This window comes from Eptesicus fuscus, chromosome 9 (genome assembly GCF_027574615.1).
Source record: "Eptesicus fuscus isolate TK198812 chromosome 9, DD_ASM_mEF_20220401, whole genome shotgun sequence".
NCBI lineage: Eukaryota > Metazoa > Chordata > Mammalia > Chiroptera > Vespertilionidae > Eptesicus > Eptesicus fuscus.
Window position 1 is genome coordinate 71054814 of NC_072481.1, and position 19765 is coordinate 71074578.

At 53.0% G+C, this 19765-nt stretch overlaps 1 protein-coding gene across 7 annotated transcripts in view; it reads right to left on the reverse strand.

Moving 5' to 3' along the window:
* Nucleotides 1–19765, reverse strand: part of BCAR3 (BCAR3 adaptor protein, NSP family member) — a 113419-nt gene that overhangs the window by 12603 nt on the left and 81051 nt on the right. For 4 of the 7 annotated variants that reach the window (XM_054721384.1, XM_054721389.1, XM_054721385.1 and 1 more), the window contains 5 exons: nucleotides 15643–15771; nucleotides 12749–13191; nucleotides 10402–10505; nucleotides 8677–9332; nucleotides 3215–3330 (listed from right to left, as the gene is read on the reverse strand). In XM_054721384.1, the coding sequence (XP_054577359.1) occupies nucleotides 3215–3330; nucleotides 8677–9332; nucleotides 10402–10505; nucleotides 12749–13191; nucleotides 15643–15771 (1448 nt within the window). Of the gene's footprint in view, nucleotides 1–3210; nucleotides 3331–8676; nucleotides 9333–10401; nucleotides 10506–12748; nucleotides 13192–15642; nucleotides 15772–16944; nucleotides 16952–19765 lie in introns of those variants that run through there. The other 3 variants (XM_054721387.1, XM_054721390.1, XM_054721388.1) reach the window with 3 other exon arrangements.

Here is a 19765-nt window from a genome sequence, read left to right on the forward strand (position 1 = left end):
TGTTTGTTATATAAGTAATGAGCCCTGTCCTAACCAGTTTGGCTCAGTGGATAGAGTGTTGGCCAGCGGACTGGAGAGTCCCAGGTTTGATTCCGGTCAAGGGCGTGTACCTCGGTTACAGGCTCGATCCCCGGCACCCCGTGCAGGAGGTAACACAATTGATGTGTCTCTCTCACATCAATATTTCTCTCTCTCTCTCCCTCCTTTCCATGCTCTCTAAAAATCAATGGAAAAATATCCCTGAGTGAGGATTAACAAAAAATAAAAATAAGTAAAAAGTAAGTAACGAGCTCTGCCGTCTCTGTGTTTGTACATACTCAGGGTGGGGCACAAGTAGGTACGCAGTTGTGAGTACGTGAAACCGAGTTTTGGCTTGTGTCATTTATTAATTATTGTATTATTTTCCACAGAACAACTGGAAACCTCCTTTTGCCCACCCTGTAGGCATGTGTGCTGCTTACTCGCAGTGTGGCCTTAGGGTGTTATCTGACTGCTCCATGCCTCGATTTCTTCATCTGTAAAATGGGGACAGGAGCAATTGTGAGAAATAGAGACTGTGTGTGGGTATAAAAATAATCCAAGTGCCTGGCATTGGCAGGCACCCAGCAAACAGTACTTGCTACTACGATGATCTCTGTGGGTACATCTTTCCCTCTGTGTCTTGGTCCATTTTTGCCTGTCTCTTTCCTTTATTTATCTCCTTCCTGGTTTCTTGTCTTTCTTAATTAATGGATCCTAACATAGAATTAAAGCCTATTTTTATCATCTGTTGTTTATTGAAGAGTTTTGTTACCATTTTCAAAAAGTTAAGATTGAGCCAAACATCTTAGATGTTTCTTTTAACAAATAGTAAACTAATGTTTCATGTTGCATTTAGTCTATTTTTTATTCAGTGTTTCCCCCCCCCCCTATGTTTTAATAGCCCTTAATAAAAGACATATTTTCTACTTCTTTAAGACCTGGCATTACACCAATGGTTAATTGGCTAACTCTATCCATTCATTCAACCAGCATTTGCCCAAAACCTCCTGCGTGCACCACTATGGGAAAGACACCCGCCTGGAGCGTCTGCTCCAGGGGCCACAGGGGCTGGCAGCAGGGGCACTGACTGTTATACGAAGGGTATGTCCACGCAGTAGGCCTGGGATGGGCTAATTGGTAAATTAAGAAATAAAGGGTGGTTTCGTATTTGATTCTGAAACGCAGGAAGATGATGTAATTTGGCCTTCCAAGGCCACTATACCCTTGACCTTTGTTTAAACACATTGTAATGAAGAAACCGGCTCCCCAGACCCACAGGCTAGCCATGGGCAGGAAACAAGCAGGAAGTGAGAGCAGAGGCAAGTGGCCATCGGGAGAAAGAGGAAATGGATGTAGACGAGAGTGGAAGTCTGAAAATCGCCAAAGGAGAAGCCCCAAGCCTGCCGACCTCAGCCTGGGCCGCACGCCCAACACACCTGATGAAACCGATCAAAGGAGGCCGGGAGCGTGGGGAGTTTTCAGACTGAAAAATGTGCCACAGGAGAAAGGGGGAAGTTGGTGGCACCGCTCAATTCTGCTGAAGCCGTGACCACTGAGCCCAGACAGCAACAGAGGAGAAGTTAGTGGACCCGAGACGCCAGGCCCTGGACTTGGGGAGGGAAGAGGACACCAGGAGAGAGAGGTTAATCTAGAAAAATCTGATCAGGAAAGTAAAGAAATTCAGAAGTCAGACCTACAATTGCCCAATGGCAGTGGTCGGCAAACGGCGGCTCGCGAGCCACATGCGGCTCTTTGGCCCCTTGAGTGTGGCTCTTCCACAAAATACCACGGCCTGGGCGAGTCTATTTTGAAGAAGTGGCGTTAGAAGAAGTTTAAGTTTAAAATTTGGCTCTCAAAAGAAATTTCAATTGTTGTACTGTTGATATTTGGCTCTGTTGACTAATGAGTTTGCCAACCACTGGCCCAAAGGCATTCGACAACAAGGATGCCTGAACAAAGTCAGCGTCTCTGGTCTCCTGCCTCCCAGAAGCCTCCCATTCGGGTTCTGGGGTCTTCTGTGGGATGCATCTGTGGCTGTGAAGCCAAAACAATAGCGGCATGGAGCCATCTCATCTGCTTTGAAGCCGGTACCCCTGAAGGCAGTGGTGTGGAGCCCCGGGGCACCTGAAGGCGGTGCTTCCTTTCTAGGGCGGACATCCTCGGACCACACTGCCCACTGGCCACGTGTGGTTACTTACACTTAAAACGCTGAACAGCGGAACAAAACGTTTTGTCCCTCCACATGTGGCTGCCATACGGAGACCAGAACAGGTCAGCCATCACAGAAAAGGCTGGGCAGGGGCTGATGGACTCAGGGCCTGGCTGACCATTACAACCCACACATGTGCCGTGGCAATGGGAAATGGGTTGGAAAAAACAGAAAACTTAACCAGATAGTCTTGCCCAAATCAACTGTCTTTTGTGTGTCAGAAAGGCCAACTTCTACGCGAATACTAGAAGTGCTTCTTTTCTTAAAAATATGCCTTGCGCCGAGACTGGTTTGGCTCAATGGATAGAGCGTCGGCCTGCGGACTCAAGGGTCCCAGGTTCGATTCCGGTCAAGGGCATGTACCTTGGTTGCGGGCACATCCCCAGTGGGGGGTGTGCAGGAGGCAGCTGATCGATGTTTCTCTCTCCTCGATGTTTCTAACTCTCTATCCCTCTCTCTTCCTCTCTGTAAAAAATCAATAAAATATATTTTTTAAAAAATGCCTTGCTATTTCCGTCTTTCTAATTTCTAAACATCTGACGTCCGTGTGTGTGAGTTGACAGGGACAGCCAGGGCCCTGTCTCTTCATGAGAAGAAGACAGGGATTCTACAGGGGCCGGAGGGGAGAGGGTCCGTGTGCCCTCACCCTCGGACCTCTGATCCCCCATCTGTCCACCCGTCAAAGAAAATGTTCAGACTCTGTTCTTCCCAGCCTGTCCCACAAACTCCCACTTGATTCCGAAAGCAGTCCGGAACAGACGAACGTGTTCTTTGTTCCCTGACTTCCTCTGTGCTGTCTCTTTGTACGTCTCCAGGAATTCTCTGGCTGAGCTTCTGGGGAAAGTTGGCCCGGGCCACACACACCCCCCCCCCCCCCCCCCCCCCCGAGGGGAGCGGCTCTGGCGTCAGTGCTGGGCCTCTCCCGGCTCTGAAGAGAGACGGGGGACTGAGAGGGCCAGGAATGCAGAGGACAGCGCTGCTCACCTTTCGATGATGTCCAGACGCAGCTGGTGGCCGTACGGCAAGGTAATGAGCTCCAGCCCTGAGCTCACGCCCATGTTCTTCCTCATCTCCTCCGAGACTTCAAGAATCCTAGCGACCTGTCGAGAACACAGTTGAAATACACGGCATCAGGAAGTGGGCTCGCTGCGAACAGGGGGTTAGTGTGTGAAAGGAAAGACACTGAGCTGGACAAGGGGGATGTGCTGAACTTGCTGCAGTTCTATTTGAGCAACAGCCTCTGCAAAGACAGTATTTTTTTGTTTTTAAAAATATATATATTTTTATTGATTTTTTACAGAGAGGAAGAGAGAGGGATAGAGAGTTAGAAACATCGATGAGAGAGAAACATCGATCAGCTGCCTCCTGCACACCCCCCACTGGGGATGTGCCCGCAACCAAGGTACATGACCTTGACCGGAATCGAACCTGGGACCCTTCAGTCTGCAGGCCGATGCTCTATCCACTGAGCCAAACTGGTTTCGGCTGAAAGGACAGTTTTAAATGTGATATTTGGGGGATTTTAAAACACATACTGGAATATAAAACCCGGGAGGAAAGAACCAAAATTGTTCTGCAAATTTGGTGTTTCTGGCCTGCGAGAGCACAGAGCCGTTCCTCCGGCTTTTGTGTAAGGCAGGCTGGTCCCGCTGTGACGCTCGGCTGCGGACAGCAGCGTGGGCTGCAGTGGATCCCCTGCGTGGGAAAGCGGAAGTGCGTCCCAGCGGCCCTCTCTGCATGCCTGGCCATTCATGTTCTCACTTACGGGCAGGCTGGCTGCTATTACCCCTAATTACGCCTCTCCGGGCTCCGTAAACGCATCGTACGTCTGGAAACCATTAGAAAAGCGTACAGAGATTTGAAACCCGAGGCCTCCCCGAGAGGGCTTTTCCTTCAAGAAAATCTTTGTTTGTTTGTCCCAGCCAGCAACCCCCATCTCAGTCCCAGTGTGTAATCACATTCATCAGAACCAGGTATTAGCTGGCCTCTTGCAGTTATTACATGTTACCTCAACAGGTTGCAATGGAGTCGGTGCCTCTCTAAAATGGGAACCGCGATGCAGCGGCACCCTGATGCGAACAGCGCAACCCGCCAAGCAACGGTCTCACCACGCCTGGACACAGGGCCCGTGCGCGGGGCACTTCCTCCCTCGCTCTGTGGAGCTGTCCTCCAGCGCAATGATCCTGGGCACATGAACAGTCCAGATGCCTTCGTAACAGGCTCCAAAACACATCTGGAAGTTCAGCTGTTATTATTAACCCTGACCCTTAACTTCTGTGGTTGAGCAAGGATCCGCTGTCAGCCCTGGGAAACGAGGCTGTGGGAACCAGCTGTCCAGCAGTGGGCCCCAGAATAGGATGCAGGATTCGTACCAGGCTCCCCGAGCCTCAGTTTCCCCTTCTCTAACAGAACCGCTAAGTTCACCTCTCTCACGGACTTTTTGCAAAGGCTCAAGTGAGCTTAAACCCCCAAAGAACTGTTTGAAATCGGCCACGTAGGAGGGGGAAGAATTCTGGCTCAGTCTCTGGAAAGAGATTTACACCTTGACCATGGCAAGGCAGCCCAGATGTGCACACCAGCCACCTGCGGTCACACACACTCCGCTTGCTTATTTAGACAGCTGCCCTGTCGGAGGCTCCAAACCCAGCACATCTGTGGAGCGTCCTCCAATCCACACACTCTGTGGAGCGAGATTCAGGGGCCCGTCCTGGATTCGGTTTTGTTCTGGAAGCACCAGCATCCGGAGCGATCCCTGCTCTGACAGAGAAGGCTCTGGTCTGTTTTCCTTCCGTGTAAACCTTCAAATCCCTGGTCACCTTCCCGGGATTTGATCAGAAAATGCCTACACCCGCTTGCCCTGTGGCTGAGCTATGGGACAAGGGGCCCTGCGCTCATGGTGCAGGGCCTGGGTCAGGTGCCCTGGGAAACACCAGGGCAGTGCAGACGGAGGGACAAGCAGTCTCGAGCACTGACTATGAGCTGGACCCGGCAGGACGCCATCAGAGCCCCATGGTGAGGTGCCCCAGCCTCCCTCTGCTCTTCAGATCCGAGCCCCCTGGTTCTCTGAACGCTGCCTGCTCCTCCTGCTCCTGCTGCCGGAGCTGCTGCAGTGACCCAGGGAGCCCGGCGGGGCACGCCTGGCCCTCCTCCCAGCTGCCTAGGGACCATCTGAGCTGCAGGGAGAGCCCTGGCTCAGCTCACCATCAGAGGAATACTGACGGGCACTGCGTCCTCGCAGGCCTGTCGCCCTCACTGAACTGCAAAGTGCTTTGAAGATAGCAGCCTGGCGTCAACCCCGAAGTAGAGACTTCAAAACATGGATGACCTACCAGGACTCTCACACCCCCCCTCCCCCCGCGACCTTCACTGCCCACACAGAGCGCGTCTTCCCCACCACGGTTTCTGACGTTGGAGTTTCTGCATGTGGGTGTCGTCTGCCGCCTGGAAGACGCTATTTGCATTCTTCATCCGGCCAACTCCTATTCAGCCTTCAAAACTCGTCTCAGACATCCACCTGACCCCCTCGCTGCCCCATGCTCAGGACCCTGCCTCAGGGGCCCCACAGCTCCTGTGCCTTCCCGTACAGAGCACTTCCCACCTGCATTGTGGTCTGAATTCCTGTATCACTGTCCCTCCCGCTCTCCCGCCGTGACCTGGCCCAGCCCAAGGGAGGCACTCTATCCGTGTGAATACGTCACACTGCTCAACACTTGCTTAGCCTCATCCTGGCCAGGCCTGGCATGGAGGGCAGCTGGTTTTATTCTCCTCCTTTTATCGGCGGGGAGAGAAAGATCAGGAGAGGGAAAGAGGCAGGATTACATTCAGGCAGCTCATCCCCAGAGGCCACGCTCTTAACCACCGTCCCTCACTTCTAGCCACTGCGAAGACAAGTGGGTGGGAGAATGGTTCCGGTGACTGAGGTCAGGGCGGTCAGTGCCCATCTGCAGGCTGGGGGTGGGATGTCTCAGTGGACGCCCACCCCAACCCCGGGAGTGGGGTGCAACATTGCCGGGCAGGCAGCCTTGAGGTGCTCAGGACCACCTACTGTCCCGATGGCCTTTCTGGGTGTCAGCCTGGGCTGTGTGCACGGGTGGGGACCAGCTCTCAGGGCTCAGTGCTGCCCAGCACGTTCTGAGCTTTGGGGTGGCCCTGTCTGGCTGCCGCTGCATTTGGGGTGGGTAGTAACAGCCCGTGTTTATTTCCCTCAGAGTCACTGATTGTGCTGCTTTGTTGGCAAAGCCCTGGTCAGTGGTTCCAGGAAGAGGATAAGGAAATGACGTGGACTCAGGAGGGAGGAAGGAAGACTAAACAGCCTCGCCCTTGGGGAGAGTCAGGCAGGCTCCTGCTCCCCTCTTGGCCATGGGGGCTCCGTCTTCCAGGGGTGACTGAAGGCAGACGGGGGAACGGGGACTCACAGGACAAAATGCAGAGAGAAACGGGACAAGAAAGAGGGTGGCTGCATGTCCCTTCTGTTGCAAACAGACACAAGGTCTAGTTTCATGGCCGCCAAAGTGGGAGAAGGTTCTAGACCCTCCTGCATCAATGCTCAGCGTCTCACCTCCCACGTTACCACCGAGCCCTGCTTGAGGCCACAAGGAAGAGGGTTCATTTCCTCGGGGGAGTTAGGCAGTTATGTGAATCCAGACCTGTTTCTGCGAGGAGCTTGCTTTCCCGAGAACCTGGGCCGGTTCGTGCCAGGCTCAGGGCGAGTGACGTCCTGGAGCAGGAACTCTAAATCCTCTTACTGTCCAAACAGGTTTAGCTCGCTTTAAAGTGAGAGTCTGACCTGGTGATTATCCGACCATTTGTGAGCACTGCCCAGGGACACTCAGCCAACCACGTAAGCTCCCCGAGCAGCCCCCTCCTGGCTGTCCTCTCAGGGCCGACACGCGCAGGCACGACACACACGCACACACACACACACACGCACGCACACACACACATGCATGCACGCCACACACATACCCCTCCCAGGCCTGGCATGAGGTCCACTGAGTGACCCCTCAGCCCTGTTTTCAGGAAGGCGTTTGTTACCCCAGCACAGCCAGGCAGGGAGGCTGCCTGCCGGCCACGTGAGCCCTCAATCAGTTAGGAGCTCCCTGGGGGAGGGGTGGGGGGGAGGGGTGCTCAGAGACCACTTCCTGCCATGACTTATGGCCTTAATAAAAGGAAATTTATTTTGGAAAAGCCAGTTCCTAAATAAGCCCTGACCTTGGAAGCTAATTGATTTCACGGAGCTGCAAACGAGAAAGGGCTGCAGCTCTCAGAAAGGCCTTATCTGTTGCTCAGATGCAGGGACCTGTCCCTTCTGCCGCGGAGCAGGCTGGGCCACGCCGGCCGGAGACACCTGCTTTCCAGAAATCTCTCCCTGAAGGGTGAGCCTGCCCTGGGCCACCTCGGAACAAGGGACGCCCATGACTAGAAGACACGCTCCCTTTAAGGAATGAGGGCGATGTAAACATACACCTGTGTGGTCACATGGAAGGACAGGCACAGAGTGCTGGTGGGAGGGAGACTCGGGGTTTGGAACCGTACGTGCAGACGGTGCCGCTTTTGTGGTGAGCGACCAGACCTGCGCGCCATTATTCCCGTGTCTCTGCTTGCAGAGTAAATGTTAGCCAGGGCGATCCCCAGAAAACTGGATTCTGTGTGATTTTAATCTTTTCTCTTAATCTGTATTTTTATAATTTTTCTAAACTGAGCAAGTGTTACTTATTTTAAAAAAATCAAGGTAACTTTTAAATGTTTATTAGCCCAAAGACCATTTAGTAACAATAAATATATAATGTGCGTATATATATATATATAAATAAAAATAACCAAGCTCTGCTCCTCCAGAAACTACACTTTCACCTCCATCCTCTTTCCTTCAGACTTGGCTTTACCAGTTCTGGCAGACGTGAGGTCAGGGGAGAATTCGGAAATCAGCCCCAGCCGGGAGGCTGCGGTAGCAGCTCCACACACCGGCAGGGGTTGGGGAAGGAGGCAGGCGCTGGGCAGCAGCCTGCCATCCCTCTGTCCCAGGTGAATTTTATGAGCTTCCTGCCTGGGCAAAGGTTATCTTGGCCGGTGGCTCCCACCCCTAAAATAAATCCCCACGCTGGTGTGATCTTCGGACTTCCCGTATGAACAAAGCACTTCAACTTTGCAGGGGTGGGGAACGTCCGGCCCACGGGCCGTATAAAGCCTGAGAAATCATTTGGTCTGGCCCTGCCAAGGCATTAGGGGTGCGTTAATTAAATATTTGGCCAAACAGAGCAGAACTAATTTTTAGGTTGATGATTTTGTATGGCCCTTGAATGATGTTATAAATATCCAAATGGCCCTTGGCCGACAAAAGGTTCCCCACCCCCGACTTACAAGGGTAAGGTGGAGTGAGGCGCAGACAGATGCCCGCTTCCAAATGTTCGCCAGTCAGAACAAACCCCACCCACCCGGGCCCCTACCTTGCAGTCCACGCTCAGCATGTGCCGGGCGATGACCTTGGGGTCGTTGCTGGTGAACAGCTCCTTGGCTCGCTTCAGCATCGCTGTTTCCAGGGGCTTGTTCTCCGGCGGAAGGAGCTTCGACACGAAGTCGTTGGGCCTGAAGGAGGAGGCAGTCTCCAGGAGGGGCAGCGCAAACTCGGCCTCGGCATCCTGCCCCTGGCCCATCTGCGCCGCTGCCGGTGGCGCCCGGGGCCTGGCCCTGTCACTGTCATCAAGAATCAGGTAGTTGGTGCCAGAGTTCCGGGGACCCGGCGCCCCATTCTGCTTGGCCTTCAGCAGCTCCACGTAGCTGTCCTGGGCGCAGAAGGGCGGCCTGGCTCCCCGGTCACAGCCTGTGGCCGCGGCGGGGTTCAGTTCACAGTAGTTGGCCTCGGAGGGGAGCCAGGGGGATGGAGACGGGGGAGCCTTGAGGAGGGGCGCCTTGCAGGGCTTGGGGGGTGGCTTGGGGCACAGCTGGCTGTCTGAGCCCCTCAGCGCCTCCCCTGCCCTGGCGTCCGAGGAGACCCTCCGAACCACCGCCGGGCTCAGCGTGGGCTCGCTGCCCGTCCTGAAAACCGGGGAGCTTGGGCAGGGGCTTGTGTCCACACCCGAGGATTGAGGGGGCATCTTACAGCCTGTGGAGGGTAAGACAGGGTCAGAAACAGCTCAGCTGTGGGGAGAACACACAACAAACAAGAGTGACGGCGCCCCAGCTCTCAATTCACGCCCTTGGCCATGAGTTTTCATCCCCAAAAGGTAACTCAGTGCGACCACCCATGCCCAGTCTAGAGACGTCTAGGACATTCTGAGGGCAAAGTTGGCCCCACCCCACAGTTCCGGGGGAACTGAAGCCCCAGGGACTCCCGGCAGCTGGGCTGTCACAGAAAGTTAGGCCGGTCAGAGCCGGAAAACACATGGACTCTGGCAGCGAGTCATTGAACCGTGCCCTCAGAGACCCGTCTTTAGCCACCTCGCACACAGGTCTCTGCTCCCTCAGCACCAGGGCGGGCCCAGCCTGCTCTAAGGGAGAGCTAGACACCCACTGGGAAGGGGGGGGGGGAAGACGGTGCAACAACCCGCATCGAAGTAGTTTAAGGAGCATTAGGAAAATCACCTTGTGGTCCCAAGGAAGGTCAGGTATAAAAAGAATGAGAGCTAACCCCACGGCTACTGATATAATTGCTTCCTCGGTTTCCCCACACCCCACACCTCCGCACTCCTCTGGCTGTGAAAGGAGAACGGAGAGGAAGAGGGGTTGCTAGGCAGTTGCTCCTCCACGCGCCCCGGGGCCAGCCCACCCGCTCTGGCCTGGGAGTGGACCACTTAGGCAGGCGCACTCGTCATGAAGACCCACGTTCGCGCATGGGCTTGGAATCAGAAAACCTGAGTTCAAATGCTGGCTTACCCGCTTACCTGATCGATGCCTCGGGACAAGGCACTTAACCTCTGTGCCTCAGTTGCCTCAGCCTCGAAAAGGGAATAACCACGCTCGCCTTGTCACGAGGCTCAAAAGCTAGTACATGAAGCCCCCAGCTCAGGGATTCGCATCCGGATCTAGTCCTACAAACCTCTGCAGGCAGAGCCCTATGTCCTTCCCAAAGGAGGTGACCAGATGGAGCAGAAAAACAGCCTGAAGGAAATCAGGGGAACACTGTCGCCCCCCCGCTTCCCCCCCCCCCGCCCCCGACATTCCCAGTGACCTACCAATCGGCAGGTAGCTCTCCGATTGGTGGGCTTTGAGGGACAAGGCTCTTCTGTCCTGCATGTGATCCAGGCAGGCGGGCTGGCTGCCGCTCTTCTCTTTATTTCTGGAGCAAAAGACAAGCCGGGCAGAAACCTATCATTAAGTCATAGAGCCTTTAAGCAACGCCGCGGAACGATTGCTCAGAACCAGAGAGCCTCCGCATACCCCAACAGGCCAGGAATGTCTGCGGGTGAGAGCACTGCTGATGGGGCGATTATGACATGACTGTGCCGTGGGCTCCGTCCCGCAGCCCCGCCACCCAGCCAGCCAGGCCAGGAGGCCTCCTCTGGGCCGTCCCAATCAGTTGATCAGAGCAGGGTAAAAGTTTCAGAATATTCTCAGGAAAACCTGACAAACTGAAACGTGCACTTTTTACAGAGCCTAACATTCTTACCAAGGAGGAGCGACTTAATTACCTGCCATTCCCCCATTATGTAACAGTGTCACAGTTTCCACTTCAGTGTAAACCTCAGGTCCCCCAAATACTCCCCAGGCCCGCCCGGAGGCCGTCACACCCACAGCCCCCTCCCTCGGGCTGGGGGTGGCAGCTGGGAGGCGCAGAGCGCAGGCCCGCAGGGGAAAGGTGGGATACACTGCACACAGCTGGCTAGCGTTCTCCAGGCCTTTGCCAATTCAGGTGGGAATGTCTCCAGCACCGAGGAACAGAATCTCCTTTTTGCTGGAAGAGAAAGCACTATACAAGTTGTAATGACCTTTCCTCGGCCCTCCTACAAGCTTACGTTACAGAAATCGCAACGTTTTTCCTACCTTTTCAAGCACCAAAGAAAAAAAAAAAAAAACCGATTTTTTAAAAAAAACCACCACCCCAAATTCCCAGCAACAGAGAAATTCCAGCAACCCCTCAGAGATAAGGCAGGGGCAGAGGGCAAATTCCAAAAGGCAATGGCTTCTGAAAAGTGATCCTTAAGCAGTGATCACCGGGACAGTCAGACTCCGCTGGCCACACACCAAGCTGGAATGCAACCTGGCTGGGCACACACCTTTGCCCAGGTGGCGGCCCGCCAGCCAACCAGCGGCCGGAGTCAGGGACGCGCAGGAGCGCGGGGGGGGGGGGGGGGGGGGGGGGGGGGGGGGGGGAGGGGAGGTGGGCAGGACGCTGGTCATTACTGACGTTGAGCCTACCCCACCCCCACGGCCAGACACTTCTGCGCCCGCTGCCTGTGCCCAGAGGTGACAGAGCTTCGGAGCTCTGCTCTCCAAGGGCGGGCGGAGGAGTGCTCTGCTAGGCCTGTCTCGTTCACGTGGAGGCTCTCCCAGGCTTTCTTCCATTGCTTACCTTAAAAAAATAATGTATTTTAAAGCCCGGGCTCCGAAGGCAGACCAGGGGCCCTCCTCCCAGGGCCAGACTCAGCGGGGCCTGTGTGTGTCGACCACCACCCGCTGGCCCTGCCATGGCATTAACTCCCTGCTTGTCAGCTGAAGAATCCCCAGAAGGAACAAGAGAAGAGGACCCAGCACTTGAACATTTTAAGGGATCTCCAGTCTAGTCTTATGACCATGGGAAGGAGAATTCCTAAATACCTTAGATAAAAGTTCTTCCTCCCTGCCCTGCCCGGGTGGCTCAGTTGGTTGGAGCATCGTCCCGTACGCTAAAATGGTTGCCGGTTCAATTCCCGGTCAGGGCACATGCTTAGGTTGCGGGTTTGATCCCTGTCAGGGTGTGTATTGGAGGCAACCGACTGATGTTTCTCTCCCTCTCTCTCTCCCTTTCTCTCTCCCTTCCTATCTCTCTAAAATCAATAAAAAACATATTATTGGGTGAGAATTTTTTTAAAAAAGTTCTCCCTCCCTTCCTGCAACTGCCCTCAGTCTTGCATTCTACTTCCCTCCAGAAATAATAATCATTATGATTAACGCTTGCCTAGCACTTATGTGCTGTTCTAAGCACTGTGCACACTGAAACCATTTAACCCTCACAAGCCCCATCTTCCCAGGTGAGGCAAGTGAGGCCCAGAGCAGGCAGGCAGCTTGCCCAGGGTTCACCAGGTGAGAGGCGGGCCAGCATTCACGTCCAGGCAGGGGTGGGGGTGGGAGGGGGCACAGCCAGATGCTGACTGACATCTACTAGAGCTTCCTAGTAGCACAGCTGTACTTTGTATTACTCAGAATCCTGTGTTTCACTTGTGAACTTTTGAATTCAGGAAATTACTGTTTATGACATTTCCTCCTGGTCCATCTGATGAGTATCTTTCCAAGGAGGGCGAGCTCCTTGTCCGCCTCACCAAGCCCGGACACGGCCGGAGGGCCCCTCCGCGGTCCCGACACCACCCGGAGGCCCTGACCCACCTGAGCAGGTTTCCTCTGGGCAAGCTCGGCTCGCGGGCCTGGACGCTGCCCGTGGTGAGGCTCAGCCTCTTGGCCACGTCTGGCCTTCCCTCCACCAGGCTGCCCTCCCGGGCCAGGCCAGGGGGCGTGCCGTAGCGCTCCTCCAGGCACCGCAGGGGCACCGTCCTGTTGATGGGCTGGAAGATGATGGCTCCGCTCTGCTGGGAGATGGGCCGCCGGTTGCCCACGTAGCAGCGCACCAGGCCGGGGATGGAGTCGAAGCTCTCCATCTCAAACTGGTACTGCACGCGGCTGTAGGCCTCGCTGAGCCGAAGGACTGTCCGCTGGATCTTGAAGTGCTGAGCGAGGTTCTTCCACTGACAGGTCAGCACAAAGTTCCCGGGGCTGGACAGAGAGTCTCGAACCAGGAAGTCGCCATCTCGCTGCACGAGGTTTTCTGACACCTTGGGGGCAAAACCGTGAGTGAGGAGCAGGAAAGCAAGGCCAGCTTACATTCCTTTTAAAAACTGTATTTCTCCCCCCTTCTTTGGGCCAACGGAAGACAATGCCGTGTTGTCTCTACTCCCTCAGTTGGCTCTTGACTTTTCAAAAGTCTAATTCTTAGAAGACCCAGCCATTCATGCTGGCCACTCAGTATGTGCCAAGTCCTGCTGTAGGCTCCGGGTTCATAGCAGTGACTGAGGCAGACTGGAGACCCCACTGCATGGAGCTTCTATTTGGAGTGGAGAGCTTCTTTTTAGTGAGGAGGGTATGGTATGTCAGATGTCATAAAGTGAAGGAAAAAGTACACTAGGAGGTAAGTGCCTGGGAGGGGATCGGGCGATCGCCGTCACAAGGTGGCGCATGATCAGTTCCCAATTGAGTTGGTGCCACAGGTAAACGACGTGGTTGCCGAGGAAGGGGGCTTGGCCAGGAGAGGTTTTAAGGAGGAGGCAGGAGCCCCGCTGGTCTGAAGGCGAGGGAAAATTTGGATGGTGCAAAGGCAGTGCTCCACGTGGGGCTCAGCATGAGCACAGGGTGGGGCTAGCAAGGGGCAGGGTGCTTGGAGGAGGAAATGATGGGGCTGGAGCAAAGGATCTGCGAAATGGGCGGGCAGGGCTGGGCTTGGACAGGACCCTGGCCAGATGGAGGCCCTGGAACAAAGTTGGGAGGAATATACATCTGCATCCATAATATATGCAAAGCACAAGTACAATGGAACACAGTATTTGATAAAAAAAAAAATCGTTAACTATGAGGACGCTGACGTTTATAGAAAAAGGAGAATGTACACTGCGGTGCAGCACGATCTGATAGGCAGTTGGCCCGGGTTTGCATTCTGGCTCCGCTGTGTGACTCTGGGCAAGTTACCTAATCTCTCTGTGGCTCCGTTATGGGACCTGAAAAGTAGGGATCATGTGACTACAGAGCAGCAGTCAAAATGGAAAGGAGTGTTAGCTATAACTATCATTATTATTGTTACAGTGTTCAGTTATGCAAGCTGGAATGATGCGGAGCTGAAAATTTACACTCACGGCAAGTGGAAACAAATTTTATGGTCGAGATAGGGAGAAGCATGGCAGCGACAGTCACAGATTTTATAAAGTTTGATCATTTTTCCAGGCCATTCCAACATTTGATCAGTTAGCTTAGAACAGTATGCCACCATGGCTACTTTAAGTTGCATCTTTGCCTTAAAAATATTTTTTGTCACCCCCCCCAAATTTCCATTTCTTGGAATTGAGCCTGAGGAAATAATTATAGTTGTGAACATAGCAGTTATCTTACAGGATGTTGGTCAGCATGCCCAATAAATAATGGTGCATGTGTACAACGAAAATGCACACAATGTAGAATGGGAGTATTTGATAGCTGGAGAAAATTCTCAGGGTATGCCATTAAGTGGAGAAAGTGGGCTTCCAAAAAGTATATGTGGTGTGATGTCATCCTTGATTTAGAAAAGTCTGGGAGGATTTATATCAAACTATTCACAGTGGTTATCTCCAGGAGGGAGAATTATGGGTGAGGGGGTAATTTTCTCCCTTTTTTGCTCCCTGTATTTTCTACAATCAAATTTAAACTTTTTAAAAAAAGAGAGAAAAAGTTAGACTAAGGATTATTTCTTTGATAAGGCTGAGAAATCTGCTTCATTAAAAAAAATAACTCATGACATGATGCCCTTCCCCTCACCCCCACCCACTCCTTTCCTGTCATGTTGTCTTGGGTAAATGACTGGCGGGTCAGGTTGTCATAAAAGCCCAAGGAAAATTCTGGACCTTGGTTCTGTACTTGTTTTGTTTTCCACTTTCTATATTATTAAGCAAACAAAACCCCATTATTTATGGCTGTCGCTCAAACAACAATCACAAGGTACATTCCAGGCCATGAATCTGTGATCACTGATCTGGTCCCTCTTCTCCCCCATCCCTGGGCCAGGGGTCGGGCAGTGCACAGGGGGCGTTGTTGCTCTGCGCCGCTGCCTCAATGATACCCCTCTCTTTATCGGAAATTAAGCCACTGCCTCAGAAAGGAAGCAGGCTCCGGAGGCGTGAGGCTGCAGGCAGCCAGCCAACAGTTCAATCATCGGCACCACAGCCCGGCCTTACTTCTCAGGTACCACCCTGCGGTGGCTGCCTCCTGCCTGCCCCGTGTTTGCAGACCACAGAACACCTGCCTTTTCCGCATCCACTCGCTGGGCGTGTGGAAGTGTACTTTGGTTTTCTGACTTTCGCTTTTCCCAAGGTGTCCTTAGAGGCAGGCCGAAGTTAAGCCACGGCAGGCCGTTTTATAGTATTTGTTTTTGGCTAAACGGGGGCTCTCTCCTACACGGCCTTGGTGCGTGACCCTGCAGGGTCATCGGTCTGGGCACTGTTTGAGAACAGCCGGGTGTGTGCTGGCAGGGAGGAGGCAGGTACCTGTCGGGGGATGCGGCCGTGGTACCAGGCGTGGCTGCGCAGGTCCTCACTGCTCAGCAGCAGCTCCTCCTCCAGCTCCTTCTTCAGCCTCTCAGGGGTTCTGTCCATGACGTGCCTCTCCTTGGAGAACTGCAACACAGAGTCCACACTGACCTCCCGCCCTGCCCACGCCCGCCAGGCCAGGCCAAGCTGGCGACGACTGCCCGCCTTACGGTTGGCTGCTCTGCTGATCAAACCTGAATATGCCCAGAGCCCTGTCCAGGTAGGGGAGCCTGGATAATGATTACAATTAGCTGTGACCTTTCATTTCTCTGGCTGTAAGTGTGCAGTATAATGTCCACCTGCACATGGGGACTGTGATAGGAGAGATGGCCACGTTGTGCCTTTATCTACTCAGGTAGCAGTTAAAAACGTGGAGAGCTGGGCAGGGGCACCAGAGAGAGATGTGCGGGCATGAGGCACACTGAGGCCGCAGAGAGCTTCCTCAGCGCTGTCCTGGGAACCGAAGCCGGGAAGGACAGCCGTCCCCAGCTGGCTGGTGGTGACAGCTCTGGATTCGCTGCTGTTGGCAAATCCAGGCCAGGAATGGAGTCAGCCTTAGAGAGACTTTCAGAGCAACTGGACAGAGTAACTTTACGTTTCTTGAATCTAATAATAGAAGTCGACGTCTACATTTTGTATGCCTTTTTAATTTCATTTTTCTAATATTTTATTTTTAAGTCAGATTGGAAGTTGAAACTTTAAACCAAAACAGACAGCTGGTCCTTCACCTCAGATAGTCTGAGTCTCTGCTCTGGGTCATCCCCAGGCGGCCAGGGCAGGAGGTCTGGGTGGGCAACACTGGCTTCCAGTTTAATTTAGAAACCACACCCACTTACGACCTGTGAACTGCACTGGGACATCTGCCCGGTTCCCAGCAAAACCAGGCTCAGGGACGGCTGGCTGAAGGTCATGGGAGCAGGAAAAGGCTGTGTCCTTGTGTTTTCCCAAGTTCCCCTGCTTGGCCTCAAAAGCCCTAAGGAACTAGCAAGCTATCCTTATCACACTGCTCGGTCCCTGAGCGGGGACAGGGCCCAGAGGCCTCTCCACCGCAGAAAATGAAAACAGACAGGGTTTCCCGGCTGGATTCTTATCCCGGTCTTTCTGAGCATGTGAGCCCGTGAAGGCACTGGCCTCAGAATGACTCAGGGGCCACTTTCAAGGTGGGGCTCTGGCTTACTAATTGTTTACTTCTCCCTCCTCCTCTCCCCCACCATTGTTCTTCCAGTGCAGGCATGGGAGGGTTTGATAAGCTGAATTCACATCAGAGAGGCTGCCATCGGCTGCCTGATGCCCGCAGGCGTCAGCAGTGCTGTGGGTTCTGTCGGCTCGGACCACTGATCATGCACAGGTGCCCCTGAAGACAGCTCGCTGGGAAGACGGGAGTGTAGAATGTAGACGGTCCACTGGGCCACGTCTACTGTTAGTTTAGTGTCTGTCTCGCTCCCACTAGATTTTAAGCTTCACAAGAGCAGGGACCCAAGTGCCTTCTTCCCATCTACCCCCAAGCAAGGCCTGAATGTATTAGGCACTCCGTCCTCCCTGAATGAACACATATGCCAAGATGAGGAACCTCTATGACTTTCCTTAGTTATGAAGATCCTCCTCTTCTCTCTCCAATGATCTGAAGCCCTAGTCTGGCTGGGCATGTTGACACAGAGCTAACGGATGACATCTTCAATCTCCCTCTCTCACAGGGAGATGTGATGACTCAGCTCTGGCCAAGGAAGGGTCCACTGCAGTGCTGGTGGGACATCGTAGCTGAGCCGTCATGGCGGGAGCTGCAACACCATCCTGAACCCCGAAGAGGAAGCCACACCCTAGGGGAGCACAAGGCGTAGGCTAGCTGGTCCCTCACACTGCGGGGTCAATATCCCAGCCCCGGATTGCCCGCCTCCAGGTCTTCCATGTGATCGCCTGTCTTGTTTAAGCCTGTTATTTTGGGTGTTCCTGTCACTAGCAGCTGAACTAAATCCCAAGGCTACTGTGACCCTGGCCCCTATTTAGCCACCCTGACAGTCTGTATGCCCAGCTTAAATCCCTCGTGCTGCATCCTTGGTCAGAGCTCTGAGACATGTAGAGATCAGCAGAGCCTATCCTCCATGTAACCCTCCGATGAAAGTGTACTCTCTGTATTTCTCCGTCTTCTTCCTCTCTGATAGCCAACAACCAGATTGCTGCTCACTGTCCCACCCACTCTTTCTTTCCCAGCATCTCTCATAAATTGTAAGGGTGTTTGTTGTTGTTGTGAATCCTCACCCGAGGATATTTTTCCTCTTTTTCTTTGGAGACAGTGGAAGGGAGGGGGAGAGACAGAGAGAAACATCGATGTGAGAGAGACATAATGATTGGTTGCCTCCCACATGTGCCCCAACCAGGGCTGGGGATCGAGCCTGCAACCCAGGTACATGCCCTTGACCAGAACCAAACCCAGGATCATTCAGTCTGCAGGCCAATGCTCTATCCACTGAGCCAAACTGGCTAGGGCTGTAAGTTTTTGTTGTTGTTGTGTTTTTTAGCATTTTATGTGCAATAATCTTTCACTCCAGTTTTTGAGATAATACTGTTTTATACTCGCTACCAAAAATATAAAGTCAGCTATCTTATTACTTCTATCTTAACTCCTTAGAGGAAAATCCACAATTACTGTTCTCTCCCTGTAGACTCTGTAGATGGGGCACTATAGGAAAGTACACAGAGAGGAGAGAAACAGAGACCAGTAAGACTGACCTTCCTAAATAATTCAGGAGGGAAGACCAGACTTCAAAAAATATGCCCTTGCCCAGCCAGCGTAGCTCAGTGGTTGAGCGTTGACCTATGTACCAGGAGGTCACAGCTCAATTCCCAGTCAGGGCATGTGCCTGGGTTGCAGGCTCAATCCCCAGTGTGGGGCGTGCAGGAGGCAGTCAATCAATGTTCTCTCTCATCATTGATGTTTCTATCTCTCTCTCTCTCCTTCCTCTCTGAAATCAATAAAAAATATTAATATTAATTTCTTGCATAAATTGTGAAAACTTAGGAGGTTACACAATTGCTCAAGTTGTATTTGAAAGAGAAGGGAGGGGAAGATACAGGGAGATGAAGAGGAAGAGCAGGAGAGGAGAGAGTGGGGAGGAGGGGGTGAGGGAGGAGGGAGGGAGGGAGGAGGGAGATAGCCCCAGAGCACAGGAGCAATTGGAAAGAGCTCTTCATTTCCAGCCAGTGGGGGCTGGCTCTTCCGCATTAAACCAGCTGGGTGGCTGCTGGGCGCTTCCGCCTCAGCAGGTGATGTGGGCACTTTCAAACTGAAGAAGGCAATTCACCCACAGGTGGTCATGCTCCTCATTAAACAGTGGTTTGATGTGGTTCCTTTGGGGATGGATGCCTGCTAGAACTTTCACTTACTGTTTTAATCACATATACGAATGCAACTTTTATTGTTTTTCCCAGTGCCTATGTTTTATGAGGCCTTGACCTTGCCAACTATGATTTTGCTGCTATAGATAAGTCCTTTGATGGGCTGTCAATCCCATGGTTGGTGAAGGGTGACCACCCACCGTATTAGAAAATTGATAAAATGTACCCACTTGTCTCTTTGAGAGCGCCGTGACTGATATTTGTGCTCCCTGGGGACCAGGAATGAGATTCCTGCTTCATGGGACGGGTCACACATTTGATCCAATTCTGTTGGTTTTCCCCAAACAACCAAACTTTTGCTAACAGTGACCCTTCCACTTACCGGCTGCCCTCTGGGAGGAATCTGAATTTCTCCCCGAGATGCAGCCGTTTCAGTCATGGCCTAGACTACCGTAGTTTGAGATCTTCTGGACCATGAAGTACATTCTAGCAATTAGAAGTAACACAATAGCTCCTCTGCCTTCGGCAACGGTTTTATTCACCTGTGTGATCATCCGTGTCCTCTGAAATTCTGATTCTACTCATGCCAAAGACTCCTCCCGCCCTTCCTTAGGCTACCTTCTGAGGCAAGGGGAGGAGAGAGGTTTGCACTGACGTAATATTCACATGCATTGTTATTTTATGCGTAGCCCAGAATTAAGCAGGAGAAGCGACAGAATAAGAGGCAGGACTCAACACTCCAACAGCT